Here is a 24,286-nt window from a genome sequence, read left to right on the forward strand (position 1 = left end):
TGCCACCTGAAATGTAGAGGCTATGGATGCTGCCAGACTTCCTACATTGCACAGGACAACGTCCCCCCTCCCCCTGCCCCCCAAACAAAGACTTACAGATGATTCCCACAGTGTCAGTAGTACTGCTGAGAACACTTGGTATAATAATTTTAGGAGGAGGGGTCATCCTTGAGGTGCCTTCCTGGAGAACCACTTCTATAATAAGCCACTCTTTGGGATGGGGTTGTATTGTATCTTTAAGGTGGATGTTCTGGAGGAGAGAAAAAGCTTGACAGTCATTTTTCCTGAGAGATATTTTGATTTAAAAAGGCTGTTTGGTGGTAGGCTGTGTTTGCTAGGATTAAAAATAACATTAAATAAAGGAAACATGTCATGAAATAAATTAATGACTTTTCATTTAGGGTAACTATATGACACCTTTGGGTGACTCCTGATTTGTTGTCTTAGTTCCTTTTTAGTGAGTTAGGGTGAGTGAAAGGGTCTCTTTGTAAGCCGTCTGTTCATTGTGGGTATGCTTAATATGTTAAAAAAAATCAAAAGTATGTAAGAGGAAATGGCCCACCTCATGCATAGAAGGGACTGGTTGAGGATCTGGGGTTGGGAGGAAGCATAGAGGGGCACAGGGTTGGATCATTAGGTCTTCAGTGGAGACCATGCAAGAAAGGACCAGAGCAACAGAAATGGGACTGCATCTGCCTTTGGCCATTGGTGTCCACTTGCCTTCTTGCCTCTCCATGAGGAAATGAATACACACCAGCAGTGACAGCTCCATTCAGTCAGCCCTGGTTGTCTTGAACAGCACATGGAGAATGTGTGAGGGAAGGACAGTGTTGTGGTCAAAGGGTGATACCTGCCCCCAATTCCCCCCTCCAGATAGGGTCCTGAGGAGGGCCAGCAGGTTGGCAGTACTAGCCTGTCTCTTCTGGACAGTGGGTTGTATCAGGAATCTGACCTACTTTACAGAAAAGCAATTTAATTCGGGGGCTGATTGCTCTATATAATGCAACAGATTCTCCGGCTTCTCTTCTCTCTACATGGTCCATCCTTCTTGCTGCCTTGCCTGTGGGCTTGAGCATTGGTGCTGCAAAGTACGCTTGAGAAGGCCTTCTCACACTCTCTCTCCCATCTCTCCCTGGCTTGGGTGAGATGCTTTTCTACTCTAAATAGCCTGGGGTTACCTGATGTTCCTGTTTGCCCAAGGATGCTCAGGGACCAAGTTTTATTGACATTGTGTCTCCAGTGCACAGATGCTTAAGAAATGTGTGTTGGATGAACGAGAAATCAAATCCGAGAGAAACTGTGTATGTTTCCTTCATGTGATGGTAGTTCTTCATGGCAGAAGGGTTTTTCTAAGAGGATCTTGGGATGACCAACCCAGTCGCTCATGTAAGTCTTTTCACACTAGATGTTACAAATCTTCAGAAGGCCCTTTTTTAGAAGAGGTAACATATACTCAGAGGTTCACAGGTGCATTAATTTTCGAAATAGCTAGGACTATGCACAGTGAGATTTCATTTGCCTTGAGAGATACTGAAGAGATAGAGTTCTACACAGCAAGGTTTTAAACCTAAAGTCCATGATATTGGCGTTCCTGTTGTGGCTTAGTGGGTTAAGGACCTGACATTGTCTCTGTGAATAAGCAGGTTCGATTGTTGGCCTCCCTCAGTGGGTCAAGGACCCAGCATTGACACAAGCTGCTGTTTAGATCACAGATGTGGTTTGAATCTGGCATTGATGTGGCCGTGGTGTAGGCTGGCAGTTGCTGCTCCAATTCGACCCCTGGCCCAGGAACTTCCATGTGCCACAGGTATGGCCATAAAAAGAAAAAATAAAAAAAAATCCATAATATTGTTTACTCTTCACAGATCTAACCTGAGCTGGGTATCGTCTCAATTTTTTGTGCACTTCTGACTATTGTATTTCTTCTTTGACAAGTCCCTCCAGCTGTTTCCTTCTTTCCAGAACATACTGGTTTTTGAGATAGATTGGCAAATTTGACCAGATTATATGTGTAACAGGCTTTTCTCCTTCTCTGCCTCCTTGTTTCGTTCTTTCTTCTTAAAGAAAAATAACTTTGTTTTGAATTTTGTGAACACTTGATTGATTTTGGGGAAAGTTTTGGAAATAAATGTAGATGATTTTGAAGACTTTTATTGTGCAAAAATTTAAGCCTGTATAGAGAGAATAATAGTATGATGAACCTCCGTATATTCAGTACTCACCTTTACCTGTTACCAACTCATGGCAAATCTCGTGTCTATAAATACCCAGCTATTTTGAAGCACATATCAGACATCATGGCATTTCATTACCAATTACATTTTTTAAACCACTGCCTATTAATGGTTTAAAACTATTTGGACAGAATAGGGATTCAGTGGGGAAAAGCCTCCCTTGGTTATAGTCCCTTTGGGCATTGGACTTTGGGCCAGGGATTTCTCACTGCCCAGAATGTCCTGTGGTTAACAAATAGCAGTGGCCCTTTAGGGAGTCAGTGATGTCATCTCTTCCACCCTTCCTCCTGTCCGTCATGAGCCAGAGAACGCCCAGGCCGAACCCTGACAAAACAAAGCATGTTTTCCCAGTGACGGCTGTCAGACACTATTGTTAACCTTTTATAGAAGGGAAAATTTTTCTATTAGCATCAAGATCATCCTCCTTTCGGTGAGAACAGCTGCTTTTTCATTTTCTTCTTTCCTTAAGGTATTACGCACTCACATAAAGAAATGTATAAGTCTTAAATTTAAGCACTGCTTGATGAAGTTTTTGGTTTTTTTTTTTTTGTCTCTTTAGCGTTGCACTCAGGGCATATGGAAATTCCCAGACTAGGGGTCAAATCAGAGCTGCAGCTGTCAGCCTATACCACAGCCACAGAAACACCAGATCCAAGTCACGCTGTGGCCTACTCCACAACTCACAGCAATGTGGGATCCTTTAACCACTGAGTGAGGCCAGGGATTGAACATGCATCCTCATGAATACTAGTCGGATTCTTAACCCATTGAGCCACAACAGGAACTCCCATTGATGAATTTTTAAATGCATTTATACTCACATGACTCCCACCAGAATGAGATAGGGGGACATTTCCTGCACCCCAGAAAGTGCCCCTTCCCAGCAAATATCTATCCAAAGGTAACCACTCTTCTGACTCTGTAGCTATAGATAAGCTTTGCCTATTCTTGAAGTCATGTGAATGGATTCATTCAGTGTAAATGGACTTTTTTTTTAATTGCTTTTGTTTCTTTCACTCAAAAGAATGTTTGTGAAATGCATCAGTACTTTGCACTGCAGCGTAGCCTTCCAGCAGTTTGTTTATCTAGTCTGTCTGAGCAACTAATATTTGTTTGCTCCATGCCAAGATCTCTACTAAGTTCTTTAAGTGAAGTAGTCTTTTAGGCTAGTTGGTGAGTTATTACTTGTGGTTATTGCCCTTTTATAGACAAGAAATAAAAACCTACAGAGATGAGATAATTTCCCCCAAGATCATTCACCTAACGTAGGACAGAGCTGAGGTTTAAACCCAGGTATCCATATCTCCGTGCTTCCACCTTTGGGTTTTCTGTGACTTGTCTCACATGGACTATAAGCTTCCAAATACTTCATCAGGTTTTACTTGGAGGCTTTCTAGAGTAAGACATGTGGACACAGAGAGCTTTAGGAACCTGGTTGTGGCTGCTCAGCTAGTGAGGGGTGGAGCGAGAGCAGGAACCAGGGTTTCCAGATTCCTTGCCCCACTCTTATTTTGGCATTTGTTTATTTCCATTGCCAGCAGAGTGCAACATGTTTTATTACTCTACAGGTCAGCTCAGACTTCTGGTCACAAACAACAGAAACTGACTAACTTAAGCCAAAGAGGAAACAGTCGGAAGAGTGTCAGTCATTCACAGAGTCAGGAAGGCAGCTGGGAACCAGGCTCAGGTGTGGGGAGGCCACTCTGGGCATTTCTTCTGGACGTCCGGCCCTGCTTCTCCAACATGGGTCTTTGCATCTATCTGTATGTCTAGGTGCGAGGGCCAGTGCAGAGGCTCCAACCGTCCAGGCAGATACCTGTGTTCAGGTTGTGTCTAGAAGGAATTTCTGGTCCCTTTTTGTCTCACAATGGGAAGAGACCTTGTCTCCCTGATTTTTTACTTCTATGGGTTCAAGTTGACTATATTCAATAATCCTTGTGAAAAGATAAATCAATATTTCTTGGCCAGGCTAAAGTAGGTCAAAAGGGAAGTTTCTACCTCCATTTCTGGTTTTTTCATGTGTTTGTCAATGACAGTGCTGAAACCAGGAAAGATGATGGAAGCACAGGATAACAACCTTGGGTGTCCTCAGTCTGAATTTTCAACTCAGAAAAAGTATCTGGTCACCTAAGGGGGAAAAAATTACCTTGTTGTCCTTTGTCTCTGAGAAACAGTATCTGTGGAGTTCCCACTGTGGTGGCATGGGTTAAGAATTTGACTAGTGTCCATGAGGATGCTGGTTTGATCCCTGGCCTCGATCAGTGGATTAAGGGATCGGGTGTTGCTGAAAGCTGTGGCTTAGGTATCAGATGCAGCTTGGATCTGGTGTTGCTGTGGCTGTGGCATAGGCCGGGAGCAGCAGCTCTGATTTGACCCCTAGCCTGGGAACTTTCACATGCCGCAGGTCGTGGGGCATGGGGGGAAGAAAAGAATACAACTTCAGTGGCTTGGGTTGCCATGGAAGTGAGGGTTCCATCCCTGTTGTGGGAACTTCTATATGCCCTGGATGCGGTCGTTAAAAAAAAAGAAAAAGAGAAAGAAACAATGCCTGTGTTTTCTGCAGATAATGGCAGTTTTATTTGGCAGTCCCCCTTGGAAGATGTCACTTGACTTCAAAGGGCCTATGTCCTGGCTTGGGAAATGTGATTAGCACACAGCAGACACAACAATGTGCTGTACAGGTTTCCTCTTTTAGTGAACTGGACTTAATAACCTGTTCATGGGAGGCTTTTGTTGGAAATGTGAGTAGGTTTCCTTTTCTGAACTGCCTTTGAAGAGTGTTCTTTCACGTGGAGTATCCACTCATTCACTCACTGATGCCATGTTTACACAACGCACTGGGGACAGGATGAGACAGAGGCAGAAGCCCTATGATTGTGAAACTGCTTGTCAATGAGTTCAAGTTACAAGAGTCCTTAAAATCCAACTAAGATCCAACAATTTTTGTATTCCTCTTTAATTGCTTCTTTTAAACCTTCACTCTCGTGGTGGGAAATTAACACTCCCCTTTCCCTCTGTTAATCATACTGTCTGCTCCTCCTGAGTGTTTATTCCGTTGCTTCTTACCTTTTTCAAAAGAGGGCAAGATACGTAGAGTTACCACTTAAATTTTGAGATCATGTTAAACCCACCCTTGATTGCTCCTTGTATAAAATTGCGTTTATATAGGCTGGCTGAATGAAGAGTTATAAAATGATAGCTTGTTGACCATCTTTCTCTTTGGTCTGTGAGTTGGGTTAGAAGAGCTCAAATTCTGTGAGAGAAGTGACCACGTTTCCTAGTTAGCTGCCAGTGGATGGCGTAAGAGACAGTGAAAGGGATGCTTGGCAACCTGAAGGACAGATTGCAGCAGTGGTTGGCTAGGCTAGGTCTATAGCAAACTCACTCTTTTTCCTGGGCACTCAACTGAATTGCATTGCTTACCTCCTGGCATCACGGCAGGGTCATGGGGTTGGTTATGACTGGTGGCCTGTGAGCACCAATTTAGTGTTGCTTCCAGGCCAGTGCACTTAAGAGCATGTATGCCTTCTCATGGCTCTTTTCCCTAGAGCATCCTTCTGCATGTAGAAGTGCCAGGTCTGGGGACCTGTGAGTGATCTCTTTGGAACGTGTGCCCGAAGAGAATTGCTCAGTCACATATTAGAGGTTTGACTCTTTGCCATCCATACCTATCAACAGTCAGAAAGTTTTCTCCACCCTATCTGGTCCTGGGTATTATCCACTTTGTGGTCTTCTCTCCCTCTGTAGTATGTAATGTGATATCTCTTCTGTCCCTCTGTAGTGTGTAATGTGATATCTCTGTAGTGTGTAATGTGATATTGGACAGTGATTTAGTATGAAAAGGCTGTTTATAAAAGTTTAAGATTTTTGGAGTTCCTGCCATAGTGTAGGGGTTACTCAGTTAACTGGAGGCACAGATTCGATCCCAGGCCCAGCACAGTGAGTTGAAGGAACTGGCATAGGTTGCAGCTGCAGCTTGGATTCACTCCCTGGCCCAGGAACTCCCATGTGCTGTGGATGTGCCCTGCCCCCCCCCAAAAGTTAAAGATTTTCAATGATACATGAATTAAAGGCAGAACTGCTTCATTCCTATGGGGTTTCCTTTTGGGAGTGATGAAAATGTTTTGGAACTAGATAGAGGTGGTAGTTGTACAACATTGTGAATGTACTCAATGCCATGGAATTGTTCACTTGAAAATGGTTAATTTTATGTGATATGAATCAAAGTAAAAAATGGCAAGTATTGATAAAATGCAGAATAAAAATAACAATCCTGTGTCTGCCTTCCCATGTTTAAAAGGGAACTGTTTAAAACATTTAACATTTTCTCTGGTATTTACCACTGTATTTCTAGATGAAGCGTGTTTCCTCATGTCTGTAGATTAATCTATTTAAAATATCATTGGTTCACTTCCTGTTGTTATAGATGACAGTGGCTTCTGACACTTGCCGCCTCCTCTCCATCCTTCCATTAAAGTTGAATCACTTTTTCTGGCTAAATTAATGTTTATAGTCTTAGTTTTTTTTTTTTTTTTGGTTTTTTTGCCACTTCTTGGGCCACTCCTGCGGCATATGGAGGTTCCCAGGCTAGGGGTTGAATCGGAGCTGTAGCCACCGGCCTATGCCAGAGCCACAGCAACACGGGATCCGAGCCGCGTCTGCAACCTACACCACAGCTCACGGCAACGCCGGATCCTTAACCCACTGAGCAAGGGCTGGGATCGAACCCACAACCTCATGGTTCCTAGTCGGATTCGTTAACCACTGCGCCACGACGGGAACTCCCTTAGATTTTTTTTAATGGTTGTGTAAATACTGTTCAGTATTAAGCTAAAGACATGCCAGATTTTTTTTTTTTTTTTTTTAAGCTTTCTAGGCTGCACCTGCCGCATATGGAAGTTCCCAGGCTAGGGCTCAAATCAGAGTTGCAGCTGCTGGCCTACACCGCAGTCACAGCAACACAGAGCCTTGTCTTCGACCTACACTGCAGCTCACAGCAATGCCAGATCCTTAACCCACTGAGAGAGACTGCATCCTCACGGATACTAGTCAGGTTCATTTCCACTGAGCCACGACAGGAACTCCAAGACATACTAGATTTTAACATGCAGTTTTCCCTTGGAGTTAGTAATAATGTCATTTTCCTTATTTACCCAGGTATTTTGTAGTGTTTAATAGTCTTCTCTTCTTCTGAAAGCCTCAGCATGCTGCCATGTATCAGGTGGATGGGCTGACCTGTCACTCCTGGGCCTTAGCCCCTGGAGAGCTTTATCCCTGTTGCAGGTTGGGCACTTCCTTTCCAGGGCTCTGCAGGGCAAATAAGTTAGCTTCTCACTAGTACCCTCACTGCACTTACTTCCCTCCATCTGTCAAGTTCCATCCCTCCATCCTCTTTCCAACTTGGGGAGGAGGGTTTGCGTTTCACACTAGAGGAAGTTGCATTTTTTTGTTTTTAATTTTCAATGTGTCTGTTTTGTGTGTGTCGGATGGGGGAGGGAAAAAGGAGAGGAAAAGTGTTTCTTCTGCCCTCTGAAAAATTTGAATCAAGTTCAAGCTTATGTAAGTCTCACTTAACTTATTCTGTAGGTTTGGATAGATCTGCCTAACCAAGATGAGTCGCTACATTGCATTGGTCCTATTGATTTCTTCACCATTTCTCTCCTCTCCTCTCTGGCACCCCCATCCCTCCTCTTCTGCCTCCTTGCCCTTAAATTACTGGCTATTCTGGATTTTCAAAATGCTAGTTGATGGACAGCCCACTCAATATTTCTTTTTTTTTTGAGTTTATATAATGATTTTATTTTTTTTCCATTATAGCTGGTTTACAGTGTTCTGTCAATTTTCTACACATACAAGTATACATCCTTTTTTCTCACATTATCGTGCTCCATTACAAGTGACCAGACATAGTTCCCAGTGCTACACAGCAGGCTCTCATTGCTAATCCATTCCAAAGACAATAGTCTGTGTATCTATTAACCCCAAGCACCCCATCCATCCCACTCCCTCCCCTTCCCTCTTGGCAGCCACAAGTCTCTTCTCCAAGTCCATCTGTGATTTTTTTTTTTCCTGTGGAAGGTTCATTTGTGCTGTATATTAAATTCTAGGTATAAGTGATATCATATGGTATTTGTCTTTCTTTTCTGACTTACTTCACTCAGCATGAGAGTCTCTAGTTCCATCCATGTTGCTGCAAATGGCATTATTTTGTTCTTTTTCATGACTAAGTAGTATTCCATTGTGTATATATATACCACATCTTCCTAATTCAATCATCTGTTGATGGACATTTGGGTTGTTTCCATGTCTTGGCTATTGTGGATAGTGCTGCAGTGAACATGAGGGTGCATGTGTCTTTTTAAAGGAAAGTTTTATCTGGATATATGCCCAAGAGTGGGATTGCTAGGTCATATGGTAGTGGGAATGTAAGCTGGTACAACCACTATGGAGAACAGTATGGAGGTACCTTAGAAAACTATGCATAGAACTACTACTCAACATTTCAGCTTAGTTGTTTCTTAGACATCTCAAACCAAGCATACCCAGAGTAAGATGCTTGATTTCATTTCTCCTGTTCTCCTCCCAGTCCTCCCCCTCCCAGTCTTATTTCCTTCTTTCTTCCCATAGCTGCTTCTTTTTCTTTCTTCTTCTTCCCAAGTTCTTCTTTGCATAAACTGGTAGCTTTCCACTGCTTTTATAGGAATGAGCAGTGCCTCACCATGGCGCATGCAAACCTGTGTGATGGGTGCTGCCCCTGCTTGCTTATTCAGTCATGTCTCCTGCAGCTTGCCCTTGGCAGATTACCCTCCAGCCCTCTTTTCTCTTCAACCTCATCAATTTCCTCCAATGCAGGGCCTTTGCACTTGCTATTTCCTTTGCCTAGAAGGCTTTCCCTTCAGCTTTTTAAATCAAGGTTGGTTCCTTCTCACCCTGCAACTCTCTCAGCTTAGAACTTGTGGTCCTGGACATGCTTTTTTTTTTTGGAGTGCTCCCATAGTATGTAAAAATTTCCTGGCCAGGAATTGAACCACAGCTGTGGTCACCTGAGCCATACCAGCGACAATGCTGAATCCTTAACCACTAGGTCACCAGGGAGTTCCCTGGATAGTCCTTCTGCTGATGGACTCCATATCGCTTTAAACTTGCTGTAATTCAACTTGTGTATTTGATTAGTTTTCACTGTCATTAGAATTATACTAAGAAATTTGTGCATCTGGTTCACCATTCTAGTTTTAGCCCCCAGTACTGTGCCCAACACATAGTAGGCACTTTAGTAAGTAGTAGTTGAATTCATGAATAGGCTTCTGGGGGCTCAGAGCTGGAAGTGACTTAAGATGACATACCTGCCATGGCTTCTGGAGCCCTAGGAATTTCAGGACGTTTAAATTGTTAATTCATCAACCATCCTTGTGCCCCTACACTGCCCCTTGGCCCTGGGTTACCAGAGTGTACAGGACAGATACAAGTCTCTGCCATCGGGGACCTTGCATTGTGGAGCTCAAAGCTCTAAGGACTTGAAGGGCTTTCGACTGTTCTCTTGGCAGGCTTTATTTTCTGACTGAGCCCCTGGTGTGTGGCTCCCTCTGAGGTCATCTTTGCTTTCTCACCCGCTTGGGGACCCCATTAAGGAGGCCTCCAAGCACACCCATGGCTTCTGTAGGTCAACTTCCTATGGTTAACTGAACTATAGTTAACTTCCTACAGTTAAACTGTGGCTCCTATAGGTTGAGTTACTTCCCTTAACTGAGTAACGTCGCTGTTAGTGTATCTGCTAAGCAGTTATGTACTCTCCCTCCAACCATGCTCTTTAAACCTTGGAAGATTACCCATAGCCTGTTCTGTGTGGTTTCCAGCCTACATGCTCTTCAACACTTAACCCTGCCCCTCTGTTCAGCTAATGTCTCCTTTGCTAGCCCAGTGTGGCGTCTGCTAAAGCTCAGGAGTATTCCACAGTAATTTTTTGAAAGCTTAGTTTAGTATATTCTTTAAACACCTGAAAAAACACTTGTCACGTAAGAGATTTTTGTGGCACTTCTTTGGGGCGAGATCAAAGCCCAGTGTGTGCGCGAGTGTGTGGGCAATATATATACACATGTATATACTTGGTTCCCTCAAATAGGTACTCTCTATATTCTTCTATTAGAGTTTCTGTATTTGTGCATTTCTATACTTAGCACAGTATCAGGATCCAGCAGAACTTTAATTTTGTCCTGCTGTGCCATCTAAATAGCAAAGGGCAATCTAAAGCCGCTAACTTGCAAAATTTCAGATGGTTACTTTAACATCACATTTGAATTGCTTAATTTAATTTTCACTTTGAATCAGTTGCTAAGCAACTGGGAAGACAGGACAAAATCAGCAAGGCTAATTTGGTTCTGTTAGTAGTATGTTAGCATCTCTTATATTTACATAGACGGTTGGTTGTAAAAGCACTTAATTCAATACACAGCTCTCTTTTGCTTGGGAGGAGTAGTTGTATGGAAGTTATAGCAAGGCTTTGGTTGGACTGACATTGCTTCAGTTCACACTCTCAGGTGAATGCAGAGTTATCTAAAATCTTAAGCCTGTGTTGTAGTTCATGGGTTTGTGAAGTAGGATGCTTGTTTTGACCCTCCCATGAACACTTGTAAAAATGATACTTTCCATTGCATGTCACTCCCTGGGCATTATAGATCCGGCCTGATCCTTAAATCAACTTAAGCAAAATATGAGGAAGGTGGTAGTTATGCATAGCATTCATCTATCATCGTGTGAATTGTGTTGGAGGAAAACAATGGACAGTTTTTCTCACTATCTTTTCTTTTTTAATTTAAAAAATTTTTAAATTTAAAATCGCTGGTTATAAGAGAAATGCAAATCAAAACTACCATGAGATATCACCTCACACCAGTCAAAATGGCCATCATTAATAAATCCACAAATAACAAGTGCTGGAGGGGCTGTGGAGAAAAGGGAACCCTCCTACACTGTTGGTGGGAATGTAAACTGGTACAACCACTATGGAGAACAGTTTGGAGATACCTTAGAAATCTATACATAGAACTTCCATATGACCCCGCAATCCCACTCTTGGGCATCTATCCGGACAAAACTCTATTCAAAAGAGACACGTGCACCCGCATGTTCATTGCAGCACTATTCACAATAGCTAGGACATGGAAACAACCCAAATGTCCATGGACAGATGATTGGATTCGGAAGAGGTGGTATATATACACAATGGAATACTACTCAGCCATCAAAAAGAATGACATAATGCCATTTGCAGCAACATGGATGGAGCTAGAGAATCTCATACTGAGTGAAATGAGCCAGAAAGACAAAGACAAATACCATATGATATCACTTATAACTGGAATCTAATATCCAGCACAAATGAACATCTCCTTAGAAAAGAAAATCATGGACTTGGAGAAGAGACTTGTGGCTGCCTGATGGGAGGGGGAGGGAGTGGGAGGGATCGGGAGCTTGGGCTTATCAGACACAACTTAGAATAGATGTACAAGGAGATCCTGCTGAGTAGCATTGAGAACTTTGTCTAGATACTCATGTTGCAACAGAAGAAAGGCTGGGGGAAAAAATGTAATTGTAATGTATACATGTAAGGATAACCTGACCCCCTTGCTGTACAGTTGGAAAATAAAAAAAATAAAAAAAAAATTTTTACTCACTATCTTATTGATAAAAATTGAGACTGTTAACCTCACTTGATACAAAAACTGTCATGTGTCCAATATTTATGCCAGTGACTTAAATGCTTTAAATGTTTTTTTGGTAGTAAGTCATGTGGTTATCAAGGAAGTTACCCTGGCCCTCTGCAAATGCCACCCTCTCTCCTGTGTCAGAGATAGGACATTTAGGAGTTCCCCTTGTGGCTCAGCAGCAACAAATTCTACAAGTATCCATGAGGACATGGGTTCGATCTTTGGCCTTGCTCAGTGGGTTAAGGATGTGGCATTGCCATGGCAAGGCTTGGATCTCAAGTTGCTGTGGCTATGCTATAGGCTGGCAGCTGCAGCTCCAGTTAGATCCCTATCCTGGGAACTTCTATATGCTGCAGATTGTGGCCCTAAAGAGGAAAAAAAAAAAAAAAAGACAGGGCATTTAATACTGGCCAGGAGTCTTGTGGTTGTGTGTGATTGTTCTTAGGGTGAGTGGCAAGTTCATGTGTATCAAACTGGTAGAAAAGTTTTGTCTTTCAGTGGTGCCATGAAGTTGCCATTGATACAGTAACAACCGCCTATGACTTTCATTAGAGATGGAGAGAGCAGCACAATCTTTTTTTTTCTTTTCTTTTATTTAAATTAAAGTGTAGTGTTAATGTCATTTTCTGCTGAATAGCATAGTGACCAGTCATACATATATATATACATTCTTTTTCTCATACTATCTTCCATCATGTTTTGTCCCAAGAGATTGGATATTGTTCCTGTGCTGTACAGTAGGATCTCATTGCTTATCCATTCTAAATATAGTGGTCTGCATCTACCAATGCTTCCTGCCATGTTCTTTGCTCTCTTAAGACCTAGATAATGTCTTTCATACATACTAACAATTACTTTCAGTAGATGGAGTTTATTCTTGGTAAAGATGGGTATCAGTGATCTTATATTTACTTGTAATTAGCTAGAACTATTTAGTGAAGAGGGAGATTATAGGAATGGGGAAGTATTTTTTATTTCTACAGTTAAATGATTTAAATTTTTTTTCCGAATGATGTCAAATATTTGTGGGTGTGGTGGTTAGTAAATGTTCATTGATTGCAGCTAGAAGAAAGATTGATCTGAATTAGAGGAAAGTTTTAGGGTCTGTATACCTGGGAGCAAATGAATATTGCTTACTTAGAGATAGTTATTTGGCTAAGACAGTAACTAGCTATTTCTTTTGAGCAATGTTAAGAACAAGTGTACAGGAGTTTCTGTTGTGGCTCAGCAGGGTACTTACGGACCTGACTAGTATCCATGAGGATGCGAGTTCGGTCTCTGGCCTCACTCAGTGTTAAGGACCTGGTATTGCTGTGAGCTCTGGTGTAGGTTGCAGATATGGCTTGGATGTGGCATTGCTGTGGCTGTGGTGTAGGCTGGCAGCTTTAGCTCTGATTCAGCCCTAGCTTGGGAACTTCAAGTGTGCCTCAAGTGTGGCCCTTAAAAAAAAAAAAAAGTATAAATGTACAGTTAGATTAAATTTCCTTAAAACTTGATCTGATCTACTTTCAGGGTATAGTTTTTCCAAATCTGGGTGTTCATTCCAAATTTATTCATCATAATCTACAAATACTTACCATTTGAAAATCTTATGTTAAAAGGTAAAATTTTCAAAGAGTATCAATTTTAATATTAGTTTTTTAGAGCAGTTATTTCCAAACATTTTTGATGGCATATCTATCAAAAATTTGACAAAAAAATATTCGTGAACTATATGTGTATGTATATACATATTTAGAAGTTATATCTGTGTGTTACTGTACTAATATTTCATATACAATATAAAAACAAGCAGGAGAATAGACATTGATGAAAAAAGTTTAATAATATAGTGTCCTGTTGAGTATAATTAATACATTATCTTGAATACCTTAAGGTATGCTTTAAGAGTAATGCTCATCCTCAGAGACAGCATTTAAAATTTTTTTAAAGATGGAGTTCCTGTCATGGTTCAGCGGTTAACAAACCTGACTGGCATCCAGGAGGACACAGGTTCAATCCCTGACCTCCCTCAGTGGGTTAAGGATCTGGTGTTGCCGTGAGCTGTGCTGTAGGTTGCAGACTCGGCTCTAATCCAGCATTGCTGTGGCCCTGGCATAGGCTGGTGACTACAACTCTGATTGGACCCCTAGTCTGGGAACCTCCATATGATGCTGGTGCGGCCCTAAAAAGAGAGAAAGACAAAAAATAAATAAATAAAATGAGATAAAATAAAAATTTTTTAAAGATGATTTTTAATATCTGGGTAACTTTTTTCAGATCATCATTATTTTTCCTTTTTTTCTTTGCTGGCTTTTGCATTACTACTCTCTTCAATGTTTTGATGTCTTCGCAGAAATCTTTTGAAGCCACTAACTCATTTTATGAGTTAGTTCTGCTACATAAGACAGTGTAAAAAGTCATATGAGCCCAGGTTTATCCAAGCAAAAGCACATCTCATTGCACTGAGCCAGAGGGGACAAGGGCACAGAATGTCTCAGTGCAAGTTCATGTATTTTCTTTCTGCTTCCCAGTGAGTCATCTTGTAAACAACACTTGAGACCATTGCCCTAGAAGGTGCCTCCACATAAGCTTCTGGTTTTTTTTTTTTCTTTCAATGTTGTTAAATTGCAGAGTTAGATTTATATCCAGAAATGCCTGTATATGTTATTGGGTATAGTGAGGACATTACCCTTGTGTTCGTCCATCATAAAGGAAAGGAGATAACTCTGGCGCAGCATTGAGAGCCCTGGATTTGGACTCTAAGTCCCAACCCTGCCATTCACTGGCTCTGTGACAATGGACGGTTGACTTACTTTCGAAAAGCCTCATGTTCCTCATCTTTAACCTCCCATATTGGCGATGAGAATTAAAGGTCAAAGGTGAGGTTTATAAAAGGGACTTGTAACTTGTCATGTATATTATATGTCATTGATAATGCCTTAAAAAAATAGAAGGGGAAAAGAAAGCATTTTTCCTAAGTTGAGTGCATGCGCTTCCTCAGTAACAGTTTTTATATGTGTGTTTCACTTCTAGATTGCCTCTTTAAGCTATGTCCCATGAATCGATACTCTGCCCAGAAGCAGTTCTGGAAAGCTGCTAAGCCAGGAGCCAACAGCACAACAGACGCAGTACTACTCAACAAATTGCACGTGCGTACTGGGATGGGGCTCCGTGGCGAGGTCGGTCTCATTAGTGGCCCTGTGGATTATGTTCAAGCATAATGGGTTGGGAAGATTTGTTTTGCGACCCTCTAGCTCTGGGTACTGGCTTTCCTATACTCTTTGATAAAGGGGTGGAAGGGAGCTGGCCCTCAGGAAAGATGGGTCCTAGACATCCTGAGATGTCTTCAGAGTTACTTTTTTCTCAGCTGAGATGGCTTTGGGTGGAGTGTTAGTTACATGCTAAGCCACCTGCCTAGATTTGAATGCTGGCTCCACCACTCACTGATTGGTCATCTTGGGCGAGTGACTTAGCTATTGTGCCTCTGTTACCTCATCCGTAAAATGGGAACGATGGTGATATCAGGAGGTGGTTGTGAAGATTGCATATAATGAAACATAAAAGGCCCATGAACAGTGCCTTGCGCATCAGAAGTGCTTAGTAAATTTGAGCGATTATTGTTGTATTTCTCTTGATTGCTAGTTGACTTATAAGAGAGGTGCTCATCGCACTGCTGGTGGGCTGTGTGACCATAAGCCAATTTTTGAGCCTCTCTGGGCCTGTTGCTCTGTCTGTCAAATGATGACATAATTCTTCTAGTTTCTAGATGACCTAATTCTTCTGTGAGGCTGATCTGTGTAGAACTTCTTTGAGATGTGGAGAAGGACATGATATACATCTGATGTGGTGTTATTAAAACTGCAGTCTCTTTCCCATCTCCTTGTTTTGCTTTATTTTTCTCAGCGTCACTTAACATGCTCTTTCTCATTTATCAGCTGCCTGCTCCCACTAGAATGTAGACTATTCAAGGGCAGATCATGTGAGGTTTCCTCCTTGTATCCCTCTGCCTAGAACATGTGGTAGGCACTCAAATATATACTAAGTGAATTTAAAAAAATTTTTTCTTGGTACTTAATTGAGGACCTAAGGTATCTGTAAGCACGCTAGAGCTCCTGCTTGCTCTGTTTTTGCCTAATAAATGGAAAAGTCACAACCAATTGCACTGGGTCAGGTAGGGCTTTATTCACCATGTGCTGTGTTAGACAGGGTGAGTGCTCCAGGCATGATTAGAAGAACAGGTTCCTAACCTCAGTGAGTTTGTCGTCTGGTGTGAGGATGCACAGGCACACGTTACACTTATAATGAAATGCAGACTTTGTGCCTGCTGAACCCTGCTTCCCCTGTGAAGGGAATAGTGTCTGGCACATAGCAAGTCCTCAAGAAATATATTCTGAATGAATGAATAAGCCCTGTGCTAGGTGATGGTGATAAAACAGTGACAGCATTTTAACCCTCTGGAAGCTTAATAGCTAATTAAGAATAAAGAAGTAGTGAACCGTTAAGGCTATGGGAGGGGGACCCAAGAAGGGGCACCCAAATCCACTGTTGTGAATAAGGGTGTGTGATATGGTGGTCAGGGAGGGCTTCCTGGAGGAGGAGGAGAAGGTGTCAAGTAAGCCTCTGAGGGAAGCATTTGTAGGTGTGAGTGGATAGAGGAAGAAAAAACAACAGAAACAAGGATATTACTTTGAAGACTTCAGGGATTGAATCATTAATCATTTTAGAACAGATAGTCTCAACCTCAACAGACCCATTCTTTCCTCTGAAAAGCAGGTGTTAGGTAACTGTATCAATGGGAAAGAAAATTTATGCATAATATAACCTCTCCAGATACCAAAATTTTTAAAATGAGTTATAAAGGTAAAATAAAAGGAAAGTGATAATTGTATACTTTATTAAAAGGCACAGTCACTCTGGATGACATAGGAAATACATACTTACACTCTTTTGTGTAAACCCCATGAACGAGTCAGCTGAAGACTGGCTGATAGAGGTGTGTAGTTCTGGTGACCTAAAAAGCATGTTTTCCACAATGCGATTTTCCAGATGGTCACTGCTCCTGGTAATGTTAGGAAGAATCGCAAGGTATTTTATTCTCTTTAATAAATAGTACTTGCATTTTGGAAAATGTGTTAACAATAGTATTAAACCATGCAAAACTGTGCTTTGTGTTCATGTGTAAAATGAGTTAGAGACTAGGCTTAGAAGTTGCAGACAGCTCTGGAACCCATGTGCTTGTGCACCAGGATATCCTGTCTTATGGGAGGAATGATGCTTCTTCCTTGGATGGGATTGTACTGTGCATTTCAGGGCAGCTGGCATCTTTGGCTCTTGTCCACCGAGTATCAGTAGCACATCCCTCCTCGCCCAGTCATTGTGAAGATCCAGGATGGCCCCGGAAGTCTGGGCTGGGAGCATGGGAATCGTGTTGAGTGGGTGGGAAAAGTTGCTCAGTTCGGCAAGTCTCCTGGGAGAGCTGCTTAGCACGTACGCTTGTGGGGTTATCTTGGTGGAAGGAACGCATGTCTTTAGTGGTTCTGACTCCCCATTCTCTGCTGGAAATCATTCTGCCTGATGAGATCTTCTTAGTACATCTCAACCCTTTCTTCTCCTGTGCTTTTTTGCTTCCAGTACTCAGATTCCCACTTAGAGTAGAGGGAGCTAGGTGGGCCAGGTGGCTCAGTGGCATGTGCACATGAGTGGGTCTGGAGCGGGCGGCTCTGCACCCCTGCTGGTGCTGCATGGGAAGGTGGGCTGAGAGAGGCCACCACATCTTCTCTTTCTTCAAGAGAAGCTGAAAATCCACGCTGTCATATGTCGTATCACAGTTCTTACAGAATATTGGCAGCTAATTCCATTGGAGTTTAAAACATACTATCAACCCAATAATGGCTCAAGCAGGATGATGTTATTTTGCCCATTTGTAGCCTGTGATAAGTGTGTTATTTTATCAGCAATTCATTTTCATGCTCATTCCCATAGATGTACTGTGAAAAACACACTGTTGAGAAATCCAGTCTAAAGGTGACCCAAAATTTTGAACTCCTTATTAAAATAAACAATGGCCTTTCTCTTTCATGCTGTTTTTGCTTTGCATAAAATTTAAGAGGAAACCAGCAGTGTCCCCTGATTGAGGATTGCTGATGTGACTTTTGGGTCTTGGATGTTAACTTTCTGCAGTTTCTACTTCCCTGCTTAGTTGGACCTTTTTCCCCTAGTGACTGAAAATCATCTGCATTTTCTAGTGCAGTCATTAAAATGTTGTATTTTGGGACACCTATTGCCTTTGGGGCTGATGACCAGTCTCCAGTGGTTTTTCATTTTTATTTTTGTCAACTAGTGTGGAGCACCCCAATCAAAGGTCAGATTATTTTAAATTAATGCCATTTAAGGAATTAGTTGTCTAGACCACTTGACTTCCTTTTGACTAGGATCTGCCACTTACCAGCTGCACTCTGAAGGAGAATGACATCTAGTGGCTGGTTGCTGTGTGCTTTTGTTCCTTCTGCGGGAGTAACTGGATCCTAACACCCCTGGTTGTGATTTCCCAAAATCTTGTCAAAATGAGCTTCCCCTGTCCACAAATCACATAAGGTTCAGTGGGCCTCGACTGCTCTTTCCTGACGGCATTTTTCCTGTACCTTGGAAAAGCACTTGCCTTGTTTTGGTTCTTAGAGATGGTACATTAAGCTGTAACTTTGACAAGCTAGGAAGAACCAGAGTGACAAGTCTTTATTGTCCTCTGATGCCTGGCTCCTGCCTTGTTTGTTTTCAGAAGCCTTAATTCATTATTATGTTATGTAATTCAGAGCTTATTGACCTTAAATAAATAACCTTTCCCCATTGTTCCAGTGACCTCTCTTAGTAATGTAATAATGGTTTCTCTATTTCTGGAATAAAATAACAGGTGACTGTGACAGGGTTGACCTTGATGTTGCTTAGGGGACATGGTAATGTCCATGGTGAATAAGGGTGATAGAGACCATAGCCTAGAGTGATTTCTTCCTTAGAAAGTCAGAATTGTCCTCAACTTGTTGTGTAAAGGAAAAGTGCCACAGGTACTTTAATTATTGGGATTTATAAATATTAAAAAAAAATAACACATTTAAGATGGCTTTTAAAAAATCCAGGCTTCTTGCCACAGAGATGTGATGAAAATGTTTCTGAAGAAATGTCACGTGTGAGTGTTATTGGAAGTGAATTCCAAAATATACATGAGTAAGAAAAGGGAAAAAATGGTTATGATCTCAGATCTTATTCTTCAAAGATAACCATGGTTTATATTTGGTGTGTGCCCCATCCCCCACCCCCTATTTTATTCTTTTATTTCCATATTTTAAAGTATCAGTGGGGGCGTATCATCTCACTTATTTTCCTTTCGCTTTCTTTTTTTCCCACTTACTATTTCATGAATAAATAAATATCTCTGTTTTTATTTTTATTTTGTTGTTGTTGTTATTGTTGTTGTTGTTGCTATTTCTTGGGCCGCTCCCGCGGCATATGGAGGTTCCCAGGCTAGGGGTCCAATCGGAGCTGTAGCCACCGGCCTACGCCAGAGCCACAGCAACGCAGGATCCGAGCCGTGTCTGCAACCTACACCACAGCTCACGGCAACGCCGGATCGTTAACCCACTGAGCAAGGGCAGGGACCGAACCTGCAACCTCATGGTTCCTAGTCGGATTCGTTAACCACTGCGCCACGACGGGAACTCCTCTGTTTTTATTTTTAATGGCTGCTTGAAACCAGACATGGTATGGCAGCACTGTAATTTTAGCCTATCCCTATGGGGATGTGAGGTATTCGGGATCCTGACAATTTTTTGCCATTCTGAGAAAAAAATAGTGGTTATGGCCTTGTGCATATGCCAAATTATCTTCTTAGAGAGACGATCAGAAGTGGTTCAGCTAAAGTTATGTACATTGAAAAACTGGTAGATAGTGCCTGATTATTCTTTAGTAGGGTTATACAGATTGACTGTCTTAGACTGTAGGCTCATCTTTAGCATATAATTGAGGGATTTGATAGACTAGATCTCATTTTTTACCACGGGTGAAAGTGGGCCCAGGTATGGTTTTACCTTCCTTTTTATCAAGCCTTTGCCTCACCTATTAAACTAAAAATCATGGTAGATTTTTTTTTCTGAAAGCCAAATTATATGTGAGTTATATCAATAAAACTAGAAGAAGGAAACAAATTCGATTTTGTGGAGGGAGTTACCTAAAGACTGATATGTGAACACAGATGAGCACATAAATAGTACTTATGTAAAAGGTGAAATGACTGGGAAAGTTTTTTCCTTAAAGAGGACTTACAGAAAAAGTGGATTCTTAGAATGGTCCATAAGCTTAATATATTGAGTATTTATTCAGTAATGTGTGGATTTGGTCATCATTAAACCTTTTAACAGAGTTTCAGGTGTGATATTTGATATTTTTAGATAATTTATTCTCCAATTTTGTATTTTATGTTCTCATTTTACTTTTTGTATGTTTTTTTCTGACAAATACTCTAAATCTTTAGAGCTGCTGGTGTTTAATTAGTCTTGAATAGGGAATATTTGCCCTCTTGGTGACTAATTTGCCATTTCCTTTTAGATATGCCAGTGACCACTGAGCTACCATTTTTATACTTAGTCTGGGGAGTTTCCACCTTGGTTTAGCGGGTTAAGAACCTGACTAGTATCCATGAGGGTGCAGGTTCGATCCCTGGCCTTGCTCAGAGGGTTAAGGATCTGGCCTTGCCATGAGCTGTGGTGTAGGTCACAGATGCAGCTCAGATCCCTTGTTACTGTTTCTGTGCTGTAGTTTGGCAGCTATAACTCTGATTCAAGCCCTAGCCCGGGAAATTCCGTGTGCCCCGGCTGTGATCCTAAAAAGCAATAAATAGATAAATAAATAAATAAAATATACTTAGTCTAAACAGAGGCAGGAGTTTAATATTTTTGATTAAATATTTCTTTAATTGAAGACCCTGGAAATTCTTGAGAGTAAGAGGAATATCTATGAGAATTTTCCCTCTTAAAAAGAAGTCCTTAAAAAGAAGTCCTTGTATCATTTAAGTCTAAGAAACATTACTTTATAATTCTCTAAAGGTTAATCCTTTTAGTGTGATGTTTTGAGCAGAGAAAAACTGTTCCTATTTGCTGGAAAATGTTTTTATTTGAATCCATTGTTTTTTTCCCCCCTTTGGCATTTTTTTTCCCTTTCTTGAATTTCCTGTTCTTATTCTCTGAGAACTGCTTAGCAGAAAGAATAAATGACTCTTCATTCAGACCTGCCTTCCAAGTGGATTTGGTCCAGTGTTTTTTTTTTGTGTGTGTTGGAAACCTACCTAGAGAACCTATGGGTACTGTGGAGCTCTCTGGAGAGAGTACATTTCAGGCATGAAAATAGGGAGAATGGAGGTGGGAGGAAGGGAAGGGAAGATGTTGGTGAAGGGGGAAGTGAGCAGGGAGGACTGTGCCCAGGGCAGTTTGCATGGTGCAAGGATTGCTGTGGCTTTTGCACTTGTATTATTTCTGGGTATGTCTTGAATACAGTGGATATTATCTTTCTGTAACTGTGAGAATAGCAGGCTGGTATCTAATTCCGAAAAAGAAAGAGGGAAGCCTTTGAATAGACCCTTGTTTTAAAAGGTTGAGACACATGCAGAAAACTTGCATTCATAACCGTGAATGAATATAGGCAGATCCCTCCCCTCCTGTACTGCGGCTTCTCTTCGTTCAGGATTACTTCCTGCAACTTATTTTTCTCTAAAGATGCGCCTTCCTAAAAATACCTACCCTCTAAGTAGAGGTAGAGCGGATGGCGGATTGAAAGGAAACTGAAAGATTCTTCACCTCGCCCAACTTAATTCCCCTCATAAGTAGACAGTTCTTAATTACAGAAACTTTGTTAATACTAGCTAGCATTTATTGAATGCCTGTTTTGTATCTGTTGCATATTTTCTCTCATTTCCATGAAAGCCCTAAAATGCTAGTATTATCCTCATTTTGTGGATGAGAATGCTGAGCAAGGCTTGGTGAGATTAAATAACCCAGCCAAGATGATAAGTATGTTTAGTGGTGGAACCAAGACGGAGTCCAGAAGGGTCCTTGGACATGTGGACATGTTACCTGGGAAGGAAGCCCATGAACTCACTGGCATCTGGAAGCATCCTGCCTCAAGGAAAGGGGAGACTCTAGGAAGGGAACACCGGAAACCATCTGTCCACTACTGGTCATCACGGTCATCACCTTTATCACCCATCAGATTAGATCCTGAATTTCTTCTGTTACTTGACTTCTGTTTTATTTAGGCTTGGTTTAGGAGTCAGGGGTTGGAACAGCAATTTAATTGCCTAGAATGAAACTAGGTCCCCTTGAACGTTGTTAGCATATGCTAACAGCACTTGCAGAGTCCACAGATAAAAATGAAAAGTGACTGTGCAGTTTGGTGGCCTTAGCAGACTCTTTTGGGACCCTCTAATTCAGCTCCACATGTTCCCCAGCCTGCCAAAGGTGGGTTAGTAATATCTCCAGCCTCATTTGTGATTGTATAAATCTGGAGTTAACCCAAATGTGGATTTGAGGATTATCTCTGCCTAATATATGTGATTTTTTAAAAATGATGTTATTCAGCAAAATTTCAAATATTCATGTAGTAGAGAAAATAGTGTAACAAACCCCTTTTGTACCTGTCATTCAACTAGCTATGCATTGTTGACCAGACTTTTTCATCTCTCTGAGTCTACTTCTTCTTTATTCAATTGGGATAGTGATCTTTCTCTCAAGAAACTACTATGACAATTAAATGATTGATATGTAACAATAACAACTAACTCTTCATGAATGCTATGGTGATTAGGTACTGTGCTGTGTGATCCCTATGAAGTAAAAGGTAGTATTTTTATTTTCATTTCACAAAAGAGGAAACCGAGGTTCATGGATGTTAAATAACATATCCCAGGTCATAGAACCAGCATTTAAGTTCTGTTTTGTTTATTCCAAAGCTATAAAGAAGACATTTATAAATCAAAAAAGGGTTGTGTAAATTCCCTTCCAATCTTTCCCTGTTTTCTTTAAAAATATATAAGCTTTTGACTTAGTCTTACTCTAAGCAGATGTCCATGGATTCTTCTTCTTCTTCTTCTTTTTTTTTTTTTTAAAGAATACATTTTTGAAACGCCAAAAAGGCCAGCAGATAAAGGCATAGTGGGCTGGATCTTGAACCCCCTGATCATTTAGCTTCAGGGTATACTCGGATATTTGTTCATTTCTCTGGTTCTTGTATGAACTGGCTGCACTGGTTTTGCATCACTGCAGAGAAATATGACCTATTGTTTCCTCTTTGTGACCAATCTTCCTCCTCCATATACAGCATGCTGCAGACCTGGAAAAGAAGCAGAATGAGACAGAAAACAGGAAACTGCTGGGGACTGTGATCCAGTATGGCAATGTGATCCAGGTATGTCAGGCCATTCTTCTCTTGTAGAGCTGAAATGTGACAGAGTAAAATGAAAAACAAACACATGGAACATGGAAACAACCTAAATATCCACTGACAGAAGATATGTAGATATATACAGACAGTGGAATATTACTCAGCCAAAAAAAGAATGAAGTAATGCCATTTTCAGCATCCTGGGTGGACCTAGAGATTATCATACTAAGTGAAGTAAATCAGAAAGAGAAAGATACGATATTGATATCTCTTATATGTATAATGTAAAATATCACACAAATGAACTTATCTGTGAAACAAACAGATTCACAGACATAAAGAATAGATTTGTGGTTGCCAAGGGGGTGAAGGGTGGGGAAGGGAAGGATTGGGAGTTTGGGGTTAGCAGATGCAAATTATTATATGCAAGATGGATAAACAACAAGGTCTTACTGTATAGCACAGGGAAATATATTCAATATCCTGTGATAAACTGTAATGGAAAAGAAGATGAAGAATATATATATTCTGAATCAGTTTGTTGTATAATAGAAATTAATACAACATTATAAATCAACTTTACGTGAGTAAAATTAAAAAAAAAAAAGATGAAACAAATGAAACCTGGTTTGGACACGTAGGATTCTGTGGCAACAGCCAGTTTATTGTAAAAGGTTTAGCATTTCTTCTTATGGGGGCTTGACTCTTGGGCTTTTAGTTGGTTCTTAGTGAGAGATTCTACTTGTCTCCTCTGTAACTGATAATTTAAAATCTGTCCCAATTTTTTAAATGGTAAGCTCCCAATCTGAAGAGGACCCTAGCTATTGCATTTTTGCCTAATTTGCATAGCATGAAAGTTCTTCATATTTGCTAAAAATTGGTTCAAGACCTATTTGTCAGAAGTAATAAGAGCAATTCTGCATCTTCAGGTAGAATATTTGATGG

The 24,286-nt window shown here is 41.1% G+C and overlaps 1 protein-coding gene across 7 annotated transcripts in view; it reads left to right on the top strand.

The window, feature by feature from the left end:
* The window catches only part of ITPR1 (inositol 1,4,5-trisphosphate receptor type 1), a 331,954-nt gene that overhangs the window by 105,593 nt on the left and 202,075 nt on the right, over positions 1-24,286 (top strand). For all 7 annotated transcript variants that reach the window (XM_047779506.1, XM_047779516.1, XM_047779541.1 and 4 more), the window contains exons 5-6: positions 14,954-15,069; positions 23,279-23,365. In XM_047779506.1, the coding sequence (XP_047635462.1) occupies positions 14,954-15,069; positions 23,279-23,365 (203 nt within the window). The remainder of the gene's footprint in view (positions 1-14,953; positions 15,070-23,278; positions 23,366-24,286) is intronic.

This window comes from Phacochoerus africanus, chromosome 1 (assembly GCF_016906955.1).
Source record: "Phacochoerus africanus isolate WHEZ1 chromosome 1, ROS_Pafr_v1, whole genome shotgun sequence".
In the NCBI taxonomy this organism is placed as follows: domain Eukaryota; kingdom Metazoa; phylum Chordata; class Mammalia; order Artiodactyla; family Suidae; genus Phacochoerus; species Phacochoerus africanus.